The 16,171-nt window shown below is 42.7% G+C and overlaps 1 protein-coding gene across 1 annotated transcript; it reads right to left on the reverse strand.

Moving 5' to 3' along the window:
• Window positions 1-555: 555 nt before the first annotated feature.
• RND3 (Rho family GTPase 3) lies at window positions 556-15,334 on the reverse strand. The gene is made up of 5 exons (XM_067299426.1): window positions 15,025-15,334; window positions 14,855-14,942; window positions 7,604-7,713; window positions 6,073-6,207; window positions 556-2,667 (listed from the first exon to the last, which is right to left on the reverse strand). The coding sequence occupies exons 1-5, from the start codon at window positions 15,172-15,174 to the stop codon at window positions 2,416-2,418; spliced, it is 735 nt and encodes a 244-aa protein (XP_067155527.1). The 5' UTR covers window positions 15,175-15,334; the 3' UTR covers window positions 556-2,415.
• Window positions 15,335-16,171: the final 837 nt, after the last annotated feature.

A 16,171-nucleotide genomic window follows, 5' to 3' on the forward strand; every position in this document is an offset into this window, starting at 1 on the left:
ATGCCTCAGCAAACCCGATCTTGCCCCGATTTCGCTGGGCAGGAGCACGCTGGCTGCGGCCAGGATCTCATCCTCGAGGCCCCCCGGGAGCCTGAAGTAGGCAACAGAGCGCTCACATATTGGGACTCCTCTCTCAAGAGTCCTAGCAACCGTTATGTCACACGATGGCAGAAAATCTGCCCGGCTGCCGGTGAGAAAAGCCTGCCTTTGCTTGATTCGCAGAGCAGTAAAGAACGGCCCACAGGAACAATGTCTGCGAGACCTTTCAAAAAGCAGCATTCGACGCTTTGGAGGCTACAGAAAGCCACAATTCACTTGTTTGCTTGCTCCGGTTTCTCCAGCCTCTGTAATTTGGGGGAAATGCAGCTCAGATAAGTCCGCCACACCGCATACTTTTATAAATGGCAGAAAAACCAAAACGCTTTTGCAGGAGCCAGTGAGGCTGATTTTCTATTCAAATCACATTCAAATTCCAAGCTAAGCCTGGACTATGGTTCTGTACAATTACATCCACAAAACACACACAAGTAACAAAGAACTAACACACAAAGGCCATTTACACTACAGGTCAATTACTTTTTTTTTATTCAAAGAAAAAAAAGGTATTTTAATAAATACTGCAGAAACATTAACCAAACATACAAAGTGACTTCAACAATAAAAAAAAGTAATGGATGTCCTGTTTTATAACAGTTATAACTTATTTTCTTTTCACAATATTTAAATACAGAAAGCACTTACCAGCTATTTTGTAATACTGCCCTAAGCGCATGGTTGCATCAGCCAAAAGCTTATTAATGGTGGTAAAAATGTCTTTTTGTGGGAAATAACTGGAATAGGTTTTTTCTTCTTTTAGCAGATGAAACAAAGTGCTGGGAACACATGGAGCTGAGTATTAACTATGGTAATCCTTTACCTTTGCACAAGTCAACAGGAACACAGCTTTAATACTTCAAAAATGAAGCATTATCATTGGAAACAATGCTTGTTCTCAACAAGCTATAGCCACACTGGTTCGAGCTTACAGTATCCTTTCTTTGAGAGAAGCCATGAAGTGATGCTGGTCAGTAAACAGTTGCAGACTATTTTAAAGGCTGATTTATTTAACAATAGCAATCAGTAAGCTAAAAAGAATTTGACTCATCTGGTTCACTGGAGTTATGCTTAACGATCGTTGTCTGGATATGTATATATTAGTCTTAAAGACTAAAGGCAGTATCCAGTTTCCACTGGGGACCCCTTAAGGCGTCACAGTTCTGCAGACTCCATTTCCTCAGTGTTCACTGGGAGCAAATGAAATCTGTAATAAGAGACGGTTGCCCCAAATAATCATATGAGAGCGCATTGCATACAAGCTGATCTGGCTCTGCTGGCTCATTTGCAGATTCTTGGTTTTGTTTAAACATAATTGCAGAGAACCATATGACAGAGTAGCACTTCCCCATAGCATTTTCAGAGGGCTAGATCTTGGGAACCGCTGGGCTCTTCAAGGCCTAATAGAGGCAGAGGAGTCTCAGGGCTTCCCCAGATGGGCAGTAAGGCTTAATGAATTACTTTTTAAAACTAAGCATCATTTGTAATCGTAGCTCTTTAGCACCTTTCATTTCATTTCATAGCTGAACCTACAGTGACACACCCATACAGCACACCAGAACTTGAGATCATTTCCATTTTAAATTACAATCACAAAGAGGAATGGAAAGTCAAGAGTCCTGTAACAGGCAGGTAGCTTGTCCCCACGTGCCAATCTGACCTGCAGTGAGGGCACCTGTAATACCGGGAAGTCTCAAACAATCATCATCTTCACCAACTTGCTCAAGTTTAGAAAATGCTGCCATCTCAGCCAGACAAACTCCAAACTTCTCACGTACAGTGTTTTCCTCTAGGTGACCCACGGGCCTTCGTATAATTTCCATTTTAACGATGAGCTACTAGAAAATTATATCATATCCTTTGGAGAACCAACTATAAGTCACAGGGATAGCTTCCTAATGAGGAGGGCATATTAATAAAGTCTGTTTAAAAAAAAAAGCTAAAGTATTATTTTATTGAAATCAAACTGGTAGCATCCAGGAGCAGAGCATTAACAAAACAAACAAGCACTGTCAAGGACATCTCTCTTCTTTGTGGTGCTATTTCTCCATTCACCCTCTCTTTTCTTAGCACATTCAAATATTTTCCTTTTTTTGGCATTTTCTTCCATGTAACATTTCTTGATGCCACCTCATTTAGAGCCATTTCTTCTCACTGCTTGGTCTACATGCTCAGTTCCTAAGTACAGTCTCACACAACAGGTGAAGAGTTTCCTTTAAAGCACTGGCGTAAGCCCTCATTATATACCATGTGGCTGTGTACTTCATTGAGCCTTCACCTCCCCCGAACACTCTTCCTCCTTCTTAAGGTAATCTAGGTCCTTCACATCACAGTGCAGCTCTTTGCTTTGTCCTTTCGCAAATCTGTAGCCACTGTAGAAAGTTCTGGCCTGCCAGGCATGTGTGAAATTCGCTTCGTTGCCCTCTGCGATTTATTTCGCTTAACGTTTTTATTTGTTTTATTCACGCATGCCAAGGTGGCAACATGAAAAATGTCTCTGACACTGTTTTCTGACTGTAAGGCTGAGCACTCAATATACGTTGCTGCTCCAATCTGTTTGGCCATATTTGCACCCTAAGGGAAAAAAGAACACACAATCAGTATCAAGCTTCCATACGGAGCCAAAACAAACCCCAGAACTACTCTTCAGCACTGTTTTCCATACACGATGTTTTGAGAAAACCAAAGCTAAAACATCACTGCGACAGCCAGCAACTCATTTCACAAAATAAACAGAGCTTTGGTTCCAAAATGTATTATACAAATATTCAGGCATTATTCCCCATGAGGGAAAATACCATTTTAAAGAGAGACGATAAGCTTAATGATCTGCAAATAGCTGCAGAAACCCTGAAGAATATTTAGTAGGGCCTTTCTGCAATGACACTCTTATGTCTTACTTGCACTGGTGAAGCATGTGCTCACTGCAAAAGGCATGAATTTGGCAGCTTTCAGCCCGGTATTTCCAGAGAGGAAAGGGTATTTTGACTCCCTTACAGGCTAGTCAATGCGCCTTTGTCCTGGAGCAGAGCATGCAAGATAAGTCCTTGTTACATTTGGGGGGGGGGGGGGTGGAGGGGAAAAGGGGGATTTATAAGGAAAATAGTGTTTTGGGTTTCTGGGCCAGTCACTCAAACTTGCTCTTAGGGGAAGGGGAGAAATGGACAGCGGTTACCCAAGCCCTTCTTTTGCAATTTTAAATTTTTAAATTTTGCATTAGAAATCAAAATAGAGATATTTGTTCCAGCAGTACAAGAAAAAATATCAAGCTACTTTGACAGATGACAACACTTCAGTATCCTGTGGTGGGTTTTACTACAGGAAGATGATACAGCATTGTTTGGAGAAAAAAGGAATCATTTTAATGGACTTTTATTTCTGAGGGACAGAAGTACAGAAGCCTTCCTAGTGAGTTACTAAATCCAACCAGTCTTGATGGGCCGCTCCTCATGCGGCCACATACATGAGACAGACAAACAGAGCACTGAAGTCACCCCAACCGCTCCCCTTTACTCCCAGCTGTAACAGCCAGGCTGATGGCACTTATCTATTCGGACCACGTGTCTCCATTATGCACTGTTTGCACTGCAGTGATGCAGGCAGCAGTCACCTTCTTATCAAGAGTAAGCATGACCCACTGACAAATCAGTGCTGGTTTCTAGGACCAAGCCCTCCAAGCCCTCCTCACTTGAACACCTTAACTTCTAACTGAGCTAAACCTACGTGTTAGTGAGTCTGAAGTGTTTACTCGGGTGCAGCTGACTGGAAACTAGCTAGCATACCTGGAGACAGGGTGTCACCAAGAACTGAGTTTATCCTCCAGTACTTCCTCATGAAATTAAGTGAAATGGGAAAACCCCTGAAGTCTGATCCCATGTTGACTTAGCAAGGCAAGGGAATATAGAAGAGTAAATTGTACATCTTGACCCCAGAAGACTTGCATGGAAAATCTTGAGAAAGTATACGGGGAAAATCACTTTTCTTCCCCAACCACTTCTCACAGCAGTGATGCATTTTAATATCAGAACAGACTTGATACAATCAGTCAGGAAGAGGAAGGAAGAGTTATGGGAACTTTAAAACCATATTAAATCATAAGTTTTATAAATTACAATGTGAACTCAATTTTTTCCCCATTAACTTCCAATAGCTTTGGCATTTAGCTTTCATGCCAGACTATGTAATTAAGCAAATGAGATCAGGGAGACTAACCCCTTTAAAGCCCTACTGCTAAATTCTGCAGTGAAGCAGCCTTCTCTAGAATTAGCACACAAGATCATTGGGTTGTTTTACACTACTGCTGGGCATTAGCAACAGCAAGAACATAGAACCACTGCACACTAAGCTTTCATTTTATGTCAAGTGCAAATAAAGTTGTGCAAGTTTGTGGAAGTAGGGCCCTCACTGTATCACGTACAGTTTTTCCTTTGCTGTTTAGCCAATTGGTGTATGTAATAGGTTCCTAGTCCTTTGTCTCCACCCGACTCCTGGTCCTAAGGAGTACAGGCTAAGCTGTGACAGGAGATGTGAGCCTCCAATTCCAAGTGTCAGAAAACATTTGTTGGTGGACTTTTAATCATTATTTATGGAGAAGAGTCAGATTTAGTCATGTCACTGAAGTACTGCAAAAAAAAGGAAGAGTTTAACATATGAACTTCAGATTGGGTATGTCAAATGGCAGACAGGATTTCTCTTTAGATTTCCAAAGGTCTAATATTTCTCCACCAAAATAGTATGGAAAATTGCAGCTCCAAGGCTGAACATGAAAACACATCAGTATAAGCCACCACTTTCATATAATCAAGACTGCATCTTCTGCAATAAGCAGGATTTAAAGGAAGCTTCTGAGATCTTTAACATTCTGGTAAAAAATGGTATTTTAGCTTCAAAGAGTATCATCTCAAATTGGAGATGCACATTTACCAAGTTAAGCACAGCAAAAAAGTTAATGAAACCAGCATAAGCCATCACAGTAAAACAGCCTATGTTATATTTTAATTAAGATACTCAAGTTTATAGCATCTCAGCATTTTTAATTTTAAACATGCTGTAGGAGGCTGTATTATTAGTAGTTGCGTGTTAAGAGCTGTTAGGTTGAAAAACCTGAGGCTTTGGCATAAGACATCAAAACCTGTTTGATAGTGTAGGATATGCACACTAGCTCAAATTACTTATGCAGCTATCATTTTCACTCTTATACCCTGCAGGATATCTGAAACCACCACTGTGATTCAGCTGCAATGCAGGATATACTTGTGAGTAATAAGGGGAAGTTTCTCTGGATCCTAGTTTTCCTCCATCTCCTGTCCTCCAATGGCTTGATTCCTTTCCCTTTCACCTCAGTTTCTTTATTCTCCTTTCCCAATGCCCTACCCCCACCCCCAAATGTCTGGCTCCAACCTTCACTTCCCCAGCAGCAGGACTTCTGCTAGGACCGAGGAAGCTTATTGGATTAGCTCCCTCTGAAGGTGGCAGCAAAGTGATATGAGAAGGTATTTTCAAGAACAGGATTTTAAGGAGTTGATTATATACAGTACTTGTCAGCATGCTAAAGTTGCATGTATGACATGAAAATTTGTCTTCAGTTTATGTTTGGTAACTAGTAAACGATTGGGAAATGTCACACCTCAGTTATCATTTTAGCTTCTCTGCAGTTTCAGAGAAGTGGTAACTTAAGTTTCCATCCAGTTCACTTAAAGGCTCTCTGCAACCAATGAGGCTTCAATCATCACAGAAACTTATGATGCTTAAAGCACACTGTGTGACTACATGATTTTTTACTGCATCCAGCCAACAAGCAGGCTTTGCCTTTACTCATCATAGCTTTCAAGATCACCTCCAACAACTACTAGGTAATGTGTTATTTGTCATCTTAGATGCATCCATGCTAAAAGGGAGGGAGATGGTGTTCAAGATGAATGCAATGACAGAAGGCAGTTTTACCCTCCACCCCCCAGTACAGCAGGCAACAACACTTACCTGATCGTAGGACACTGGTGTCTGCCTGTGATTGGAAAGTTCTACTAGTGTGCTCACATCCGTGCGCAGATCCGACTTGCAACCGACCAAAAGCATTTTGGTGTTAGGGCAAAACTCCTGGATTTCACCTTTCCACTGTAAAATTTTAGCTTGTTACTATACTGGAATCATTAAATGTTTAGATTTATTAGAGAAAGCAATGGAAACAGGAGGAATTTGGATAAGTCATGCAATTTTATGTGGAAATACTTTAAGTTTTACATAACCAATGAATGTTTAGTTTAAAGTTAAGCTCAGACTCTCACAATCCTATACACTCATTAGTTCCACTAACTTACTAATCAAAAGAGAATGAATGAGATTACTCATGTATGTAAACATTAAGACTTGCAGGTACGTCACTCCCCACAGGCAGCGAACAACTCGCCATAGCCATATACAGACAGGAAGTAAAGGAAGCTGGTGTCATTACATTCACCAGTTCCTCAAAACTGAGCTATGGAAACATGCCTGGTACGACAAAGTATTGCTATGTATTGGCTCTCAGCTACATTCTAACACCTAAAAATACATTAACCTGTGAAGTGTTCAGGTGTGGTTATCTCAGTAATAAGCCATTCAAACAGAATTTGTGATATACTCTTTGTACTTATTTATACATTTATATCCCCACACATACAGGATTGTGAGAACTAGAAAGGCAACAACTCTACAGGCTAACTTAGCTTCTAAAGACTTGTTGGCATAAGTAGTTGAGAGGATAATCTTTAGTATTTTCTGTAAACTATTTAGAGCACTGCATGCTACTTTATTGCCACTGAATCAGGAATCACAGGAAAAAGGAATCTCAGGTCATTACACCTTAAAGGCAACACTGCAGAGTTTGAGTCATGCCCAGTGACCAAGGAGAGCAAGATTACCCTGTGAACACAAAGCTTGACTCTCCAACTAGAGTGTTTTAACTCAGCTGAGAATCAAGTACTGACTCCTGAATCACTGAGCTTCTGAAAAAAGTCAGGCTTGGTGTGGGGTTACACTTCTAGGCTATTGTTAGGTCTTCTTGATGTCTTCCGGCATCATTTGCTACTGGCTCCTAACTTAAGGCTGAGGAATAACAAAGTCATGGCATAGGTCTAAACACTTAGCAGATAAGTTAACTACATCTTTGAAAGATGAAGCTTTTCAGTTCTGTTAGATGAATACAGCTTTAGAGACAGCTTCTTGCTGCATCCAGCCTGGTATATTACATTATCCTTAACTACTCATTGGTGTTTAAGGGCAGAGGAATGACAGTTTTACTTCACGCCTAGAGCTTGTATTAGGCATTTTTTTTTGTTTTCAATTAACTTTCATTCCTTTCAAACGAAGAGCTTGTGTTCTAGCAGTGCTAAACAGTCTGGACTGGTTCTATTAAGAGAGCAAAAACAAACAGACTGAGGTTTTCAGTGTAGGAAACAGCACCACTCTTCAGAGTTTTAGAGGCAGGCTACTTATAAACAGATCTGTACTCAAATGTTTCTCAAGCACTTGCCTTTTTTAGCACACTGTCAAGAGTTTCTGGACGACTAATGTCAAAACAAATCAAGACGGCGTCAGAATCTGGGTAAGAGAGTGGACGGACATTGTCATAGTAAGGGGACCCTGCAGGGAAACAAAACATTATCAGTTTTATGTTTAACTTTTCTACAGTCATTCAAGTTTTATTCAGAAAGTTTAATAAAGGTTTCAGTGAAGCTCTTTAACAGCAGCCAGCTACCATCTTTTCTTCAATATACTCAGTATTCCCAAAATATTATTTCAGTTGCTCACTTCCCCACTTTTGTTTCTTGCATACAAAATGAACTGCTCTCATAAGCAGTTAAGAGGGATGGCACCCTAGGGATTCATCTCCCACTGAAAGCTTGTGATGCTCCCCAATAACCAGGAAAGGGAAATCAGGTCAGAGCAGGTGCAAGTCCCAGCATTACTCTGCAGAAATTTGACTTGAGAAAAAAGAAATCTTACCCCCCCCAAGCTTCTTCAAAAATAAATTTGTCAAAGTTTTGACTTTAATTGCACTTTCTCTGAAAATGTTTAATAGCAGGCAAATAATTTGATGAGTACAGAAATAGGCCAGTCTCAGAAGTTAGACAATTTCTTTAAGGGAAAACATCTTAATATTTCTGTAGACTGAGTTCTGAAATAAATCAGTGATTTTTCTAATATTTAAAACACAAGTTCCAAGTGCAAAAAGCATCTTCAGTTGTCATGGCTACTGGCAATTTTCAGAAGACTCTGGTTAGAATTAAGGCACTTTCCAGCACTGACAGAAAAGGATTCCAATCCTGCAGGCATACCTGAGTGAGCATACCTATAACAAAGATTAGTTTGTACACCAACGTACATGCTTGCAGTAAACTTTCACATTTAGCCCATAAAGCAACTTTTGATCAATGAAAGATCACAAGTTAGTTTTATCTGATGGAATGCAAGCATTGCTTTGTGCATATCTTACTTCCAGCACTGTCAGGAGGTATGCTGGTTTTCTGCAAAGTGCAGAGTTACACCAATGTCTGCAGACTCAGATCTCATTTCTATCACCTGTTGAATTCTGAGAATGAGTTTAGGGAAAACTTTTCCTTTTTATAAAGGGTTCCCATCACATAACAGGTTTCAGGCCAAACTGAATGCTGGTTAAGTTTTACTTTCCAAGTAAAACACATTTCTCATTCCTCAATCAGAAGGGACCTAAAATATAGCATACATTATAAGTAACAAGAACACAGCTTTCAAAAAATCAGACATGAGTTTCAGGGTTATCATCTAATTGTATCACCAATTTTCTTCAAACTACCTAAAACTAATTGTCTGAGGCTAAACAGATTATTAACCGGATTGGAGAAATTCCTCAAGTTTTTAACTGACAGACAGCTCATGCTGTTACACAAAGCAGAGGGGGAATGGTGTGAATGCATCACAGATGACTTCAGTTGGGCAGCTTATGCTAGGAGGAAGGAGTAAAGAATCCCAGGAATGTTGTTTTTGAAGTGAAGAGTAACACATGGGGAATGAAGCATTACCAAACTAGGTAGCAGAAGGTAGTTTGTCGAACAAGGCTATTTTATTCAAACGCTCATCTTCATAAATAATGTCAGTCTAACAGAGGCAACTTTCAAAAATTGCTTTTCAGAAACTGTTAGCTGTCTTCAACAGTAAATGGCACATTAGGAAGACATCTAAGCAAGCTGACCTGATGAGTAGAATATTCAGTCTTCTGGGCCAAGCTCTACTTGCAGTTACAGTCAATAACTGGAGAATAATTTAGTGAGAGCATGTTTATCTCCAGCACTATTATTACACTTAGAGCCCCAGGGCCAAGTTACTAGCCCGTGGCAGATAAATTGCCGAGGAGGGTGCCCATTAACCAGCCACCCATACTGCTCTGCGCAAGGACAGCTCCAGCCCAAGCACTCGTTCTGTGCTCCAGCTGGTCTGAGCACCACCGCTGCCTTGCGATGCTCAGGCAAGTAAGGGCAGGATTAGCTCCTTGTCTTGAAGATCATTATTGTTAGGCCAAATAGTTGCTCACAAAAAAGGAGTCTCAAAGCCTCACCCAGAAACTAATTCCTTAGACACATACCTAACTTCTCACTCACCAGTCTTCAAGGACACAACACACCATATATGTCCATCAGCGTGTGTTTATGTATACATACAGTCACCAGCTTCAGCCTAGGCTCCGCTTACTGTTCAGCTGTAGCTGTGTTTGTTTTGATGGTTTTTAGATTTTCTTTCCAAACCTCTCATATTAAAAATGCTGAACACTAGGAGGACTACATATAAAAGTACACTTTATTTTCTTCTGGGCAGTGTCATTTAAAGTACTCTGCCTACATGCTCAACAAAAGGTATATTCCCCAGTCACATTCAACAGCAGCAACCAGCTTTATTGTTGCACAAATAAAGAGCAGCTACAGACTTTACTCCGAGTTCGTTCAATATGGCATTTCATTATTTTACCCAGAGAAATCCTCAGAACCTAGGAATCTTAGGAATGAGACTCAAGTCTAAACAGACAATGTGAACACAGCCCAGTAAGACTGTTCAGTCTCTCAAGTGAGCCTGCAGATTTGAAGCCATGCCAGCCCACAAGAACATGAGGAGAATGCACAGCTACAGCTATGGTATGCCTGAAAAAATAAGCCTATTTGTTTTATCTTGTATGAACAGAATCAAATGCATTTTTGCCAGAGACAACTTGAGTCATTTTTCTGTTTTACCAAGGAATTGGATGATAATGCAGTCCATCCTATTCTGTGTGGAAACATTCTAATTGCCTCAAATTTCTTATTTGCCTGGCAGTTTAAATAATTTAGGCCTAATAAGCCAAGCATTTTAATAGTGGTCTACCCCCAAGTCCCCTGTTTCTACACAGAGTGAAATGTAAGAAGTTCAGCTTCTAAAGTGAATTAGAAGCCCTGCTCAGAATTATGCTTGGCTCTGGAATAGAGAGGACCAAAGCTTAAGCTTGAAGTGTTGCTAGTTTATTAAACAGCAGAATTATTCATAGTTAAAGCTAAGCTTTTCTTTGCTGGCTTAGTATTACTTGAAGCCACTAGATCCTTGAGCACTGAAGCTCTCTTTGCCTGCAAGTCTCAAAGCCACCATGAGCCACCCCAGAAGAGGTGACTCAGCCCCACATCCCACATGAGCTGAACCCAGGCAGCTCCTCCCTGCACTGAACTGCTCACACCACACCAAGCAGCCAGATATTAGCGTTTGGAGCCTTCCGGACTCCAGTCAACTGGATGCACAACAGACGAGCAGCAGTATTATCTCACTCCCAATGGGCTTACTAGTTATCAGCTACATAGAAAGTACACCAAATACTGCAATGGCAGCTTCAAGTAGCTGATTCACTGTTGATGGCCTTCCCCTTTCCAAACTCCTCTTGGTTATTTGTCTACTAAGTAGCATAGTGTGCCATCTCCAAACACAGAAGCATTACAATATTCATAGCATTTTCTACATTTATATTTGTAGACCTCAAATAGGACTACCAGTAGGTCATCTGACATTCAGTTGTCAATCCTAATTTTTCTCTGCCCCCAAAGGAAGAGAAACTGAAGATTAGTTACTGTTATATTATCAAGGAAAAAAGTCACCACTGACTCAACATAACCAACTTGTAAGCAAGCTTAAAGGCAACAATAAAAATTGTCATTTTCCTTATGATGCTTACTGTCAGAGAACTAAAAAATAGTAACTTAAATTCTTTTGTTACAGATATTTTCTGAAAGATATTTCAGTAAGAACTTTGTAATTAACACTACATTTTTGTATAGACACTGAACACACTGTGTGCATTCAAATCACAGTAAAGCTAATTTGGTTTAAAGCTCTAAGGCCCTTCTGGATTTAATTATATGCTAATCCCCAGCAGCACTCAAGTATTCCTGGCCCTGTTGAGATTTTATTAGAGTATCCAGTACAATGTCCACAGTTTGACCAGTAAAACCCCTGAAATATACTGACAGATGTCTATCTAGTTAGTTAACAGCATTTAATTTGTGCCCCAGCCTTTGTTGAGCTAGTAACATGGATGACTATCAAAAAAAGTAGTCACTTCTAACAGAATAGGGCAAAAACTTGGTAAACGCATGTTAAACCATGTGCATCTTCATAGACTTAAAGATTTCTAATATATATTAACTATTCCTCATGGTGTCCATGAAATCACATGAAGCTTCTTTAGCCTCAAGAAATTTCTTTCAAGTATTCTACCTAACAAAATAAATATACAGCTGCTAAACAGCTGAAGACTGCCATTCTGTATTACCACAGAGTGGGATAATTTATAATGGAGTTATTGCAACCAGACATTCCTGCTTTGAAAAGGATTGGTAGTCCAAAAAAACAATTGAAATTCAAATTGGCAAGTGCTGTCCTTAGTGCTGTGGCTAATTTAAACCCTTATAATGACTTGCAGAACTAGATATTATCCAAGTATTTACTAGTACTAATCTTCCTATTCCACTCTTATGTCTTGTCCCATATTTTGGGGGATTTACCCAAGATATACAACAGAAACTTCCCAACAAGCTTACAGCTAGCTTTAAGAGCTTCTATAAAGATAACTACAAAACATAGGGCATCATGTAGTTGAAAGTCCTCTATAAACACCACATTATTATACAAGCAATTATTTTATAGGTAAACCAAAGTCATGATAGCAGTGGGGCTTGTTTCCACCCTGATGCAAGACTTTTACCAAGGCTTTTAATTTTTTCCTCGTTTCCTCAAAATGGCAGTATCTTCCCATCAATAAAGATTCAGTGGGAAAACTGGCATTTACTTAACATATCGACTAATTAGCAAGGTAGCTCAATGCATGCTTGCTGTTAGAAAGTAGCATCAATTTTTAAACCCTCTTCAACTATTTTCTAAAGACTGCTTAAGTCATCTTGAGGTATCTGCAGTATCTTGCAACCAAACTTGGCTGAACAGCATCTTTTTATTTTAGGAGATAAAGAAGTATCCCAAGTGACATGGCCACTGTCTCCCTATGTTGCAGTGGACATTAACTTCCATTAGTATTTGGCAGTTAAGTCTTATTCTGACTTTAGTTAGACCTCTTCCTGCTTTTAAAGTCATTAAGACATTTACTCTAATTCAACAGAAGACTAGGACAGATCTGTAAAAAATGTATTAGTAAGAATTTAAGATAACGCTAAAACACTACCTGCTGTTGTCTCTTATCTGGTGATGCGTTTTATACCTAGTTCATAGGTTTGTTGCAACATTTCTTCTTACAGTCAATGGGAACTGCTGTTTACAAAGAGACACTTGATCTGCACAGTCCCACAGCCAGAGGAACTGCTGTTCAACACCACTTTATGCAAGACGAAGCATTTGATCTTTCAAACATTTCCTCTTCTAGTTTCAGATGGCAGACAAATTAGCCTCTTGATCTCAAGCCTCTGACTCAGTCAAGTTTTCTGTTAGTTCCACGAGGGGCCTCAAAGTACTACACACATGCAAAGACTGGCAGGTGTTTCTTCTTCCAGTGTCACCCATCTTTTGAAATGCTACAGAATATTTCATATGAGGGTGTCTCCAGCCTGTCATTTCTTTCATACACAGATTCCAAGTCTCTGCACCAAAGACTCAATCTGCAAGTATGTTGTATTTTAATAGCCAAAGATGTGTTTTACAGAATAATTGGAACTAGTCATTTTTCAGATGTTACTCCATGGTTTGTTACAGTGAGCCCAATAATCAGGATGAAAGCACAAGTCAGACATTCTAGAAGTCTAGCTTGGCATGAGATGAAGGAAAAGAAAGTCAGTTTAAAACTATGCTGATACTAGATGTGGGCAAAGAGACTGCCTTTTCCCAGTAAGAGTGTTGCAAGAATTTGGAATCATTTCCTGAACAGTAAAAGGAAAACCAGTTCATATCCTAGACTTTAAGGGTGGATACAGGTTTGATTTCTGGTAAGAGGGCCAGTTTCACATTTAGAAGAAACTCCTGGGCTCAAATTCAACATTAACATAAGCCAGCCACAAAACCTATAAACCTGCTTGAAGAAGAAAGGACTTGCATATCCTGTCAAGTCCCTTCAGCTTTTCCTCCATCACTTCTGCAGAGTTAGTGGCAATTCATGTGCTACCTCCAACCACCTCTCCCAGTGCACTCAACTCTAACTGCAGAGACTCACTGGCCATTTCCACCTCCCTCCAGCACTGGAGTTGGTGAAATTCAGGGGCACATCCTTGTCGCCCAGCAGCAAGTCTGGTCTGATTACCAAGCACTGCAGGATCTAGAGGAGCTACAGGCTTAACAGGAGATCTAGCCACAGAGCTGCAGTCTGAGATTCTCCCCACGACCAGACAAAGAAGCTCAACCTTTGCAGTCTTCTTAATAGGTGAAACAACCCAGGAAATTAGATCTACTATCAGGCATCTGAGCTGCTGTTTTATGAAATGGCCACTGAAGGCACAATCGGAAGACTGAAGGAAGACCCTAAGCACTTCTCTTCTGATGCTAGCATGCAAGAAGAGATCATTCCTGCTGCAGCCTCAGGAGACCAGAGATGCCTGCTGACCTCCTAGCCCTCTCACTGCTCTAAAGCCTCTCAGCCAGGGGGAAGGAAGAGTGCTGTATTTTGCGGTTTTAAGAAAAGAGCCTGCAAGAAACTGCTGACTTCATTTAACATTAGCTTATATGAACACATCTTATCACTCCACCAGGGGAGAAAAGGATTTATACCCGTGGAGAACCGGAGCTACCATCTGGACCAGCTCAGACGGTCCCTTCAAGCCAAGCAAGGGGGAAAAAACCACACGCCACTACTGCATGCGCCTAGAGAGCTGTCAGGGTACACTGGGTTTGTCCACACCCTTCCTCTCCCCAACTCGTAGAAGTCAGATATGCGACTAAGAGTGTGTTTTAGCAGATTAAAAAAAGATGAGAACCAGATGCAGCTACCTGCCCCACGCGGCTGCCCTTCACATCTGGGCACACATCCCACTGGGGGGGGGGGTGGTGGCGGCCAGAGCGGGCTCCCCGAGGCAGCGGGGGCGTTCAACCCCCCCCCCAAAACCTCCCTCGGAGCCCTCGCTCCGCCGCCGGTCGCCTCAGAGGCGGGGGCGACCGTTGGGGCAAGATGGCGCCCCCGCGGGGCGCACCTGCCGCGGGGGGGGGGGGGGGGGGGCAGAACCGGCGGGGTCCGGTCCGGTCGCGCCTGCCCCGGCTGTGGAGGCGGCGGGGGGGGGAAGGAAAGGAGAGGAGAGGAGCTCACCCGAGGTGTCCCAGAGGCTGAGCTCGATGCGCTGCGCGTCGATCTCGAAGCTGGCCGTGTAGTTCTCAAACACGGTGGGGACGTAGCTCTGCGGGGAGGGGACACACAGCGTTACGGCGGGCTGGGGGAGCGCGCGCGGACACACCCCGACCCCGCCCGGCCCCACGCACCTCCGGGAAGCAGTCCTTGGCGAAGACGTGGAGCAGCGCCGTCTTCCCGCACTGGCTGTCCCCCACCACCACGATCTTGCACTTCACGTTCTGGTTAGGATCCATGACCGCCTTGCTGGATAATTTCTGGCTCGCTCTTCTTTCCTTCATTGAGGTCGCCTTAGTCCCGCGGGCAGGAAGGGAGAAGGAAAAATAAAATAAAATAAAACGTTTGACCCCAAAAAAATAAATAAATAAGGAGTTGCCGGCGGAGGTGGAAGTGGCCGGACCGCGGGACACACCAGCGCCGCCGCTCCACTCACCGCGCCGGTCCCGCGCACACTGCTTTGTCCCCCCGCCGCCCGCCCGCTTTTATAGCCGCCCGCCCGCCAATCGCTGCGCGCCGCCCGCCGAGGCCCCGCCCCCTGAGCGCCCGGCCGGCGCGGCGCGCCCCCTATTGGCGCCGCGGGGCGCTGCAGCCCCCCGGGGGGGGAGCGCTCCGGGGCCGCCCCGGGTCCCTCCGCCGCCGCCGCCGCCGCCGCGGGCCCCCCCGGGTCCTACCGCCGCCGCCCGGCAGCGGCCAGGGCCTCCGGGGCCGGCTGCGGAGCAAAGCGCTGAAAAAAGGGTTTTTTTCTTTTTTAAAATTAAAAAAAAAACCAAACCTTTTTTCTTTTTTTTTTCTTTTTAATTTCATACCAGCTAAATTCCGGTACTCCGGGAGGAAACCTTGGCTGCGGGTGACTTTCGCCGCAGGCCTAGTTATAACGGCTGGGCTGCTCGAGCTCTTCTCTTTGGCTCGGATAACAAATAAATCACAGCGTACTCTGCAGTTCTGCGCGAATGTTCTGCGTTTCGTTCCTGTGTGTCACACCTTCAGCTGGTCCAATTACTCATCTCTGATAAATTCTACAAGAATTTTAAGCCCTTGATTTCTGCTTGGTGATCGTGTGGGAAATGCTAAAATCTGCAGTGTGCGCTTTATACTGAACCGCATTCCATCTCTTTTTTTAAATGAAAAGCTCGTCTCCAGAGGTCCAGTGCCACTGGCGTGGTCCCGAATCCCTTGGGAGTCAAATCTACCAGCTGAGGGGTGTGCAATGAATGCAAGGGGACAAAACGCCCAGCTCCGCTGGGAATGTGCACGCCTTAACGCACCCAAAACGCTCAC

The sequence above is a fragment of the Apteryx mantelli genome, chromosome 6 (genome assembly GCF_036417845.1).
Source record: "Apteryx mantelli isolate bAptMan1 chromosome 6, bAptMan1.hap1, whole genome shotgun sequence".
Lineage (NCBI taxonomy): Eukaryota > Metazoa > Chordata > Aves > Apterygiformes > Apterygidae > Apteryx > Apteryx mantelli.

Bases quoted from the DNA above. Each gene is read 5' to 3' on its own strand.
- RND3 (XM_067299426.1), bottom strand. From the start codon at position 15,174: ATGAAGGAAAGAAGAGCGAGCCAGAAATTATCCAGCAAGGCGGTCATG. The intron at 14,943-15,024 runs GTGCGTGGGGCC...CCCTCCCCGCAG, and splicing joins CCAAGGACTGCTTCCCGGAG to AGCTACGTCCCCACCGTGTT. The intron at 6,208-7,603 runs GCAAGTGCTTGA...AAAATTTTACAG, and splicing joins TTGACAGTGTGCTAAAAAAG to TGGAAAGGTGAAATCCAGGA.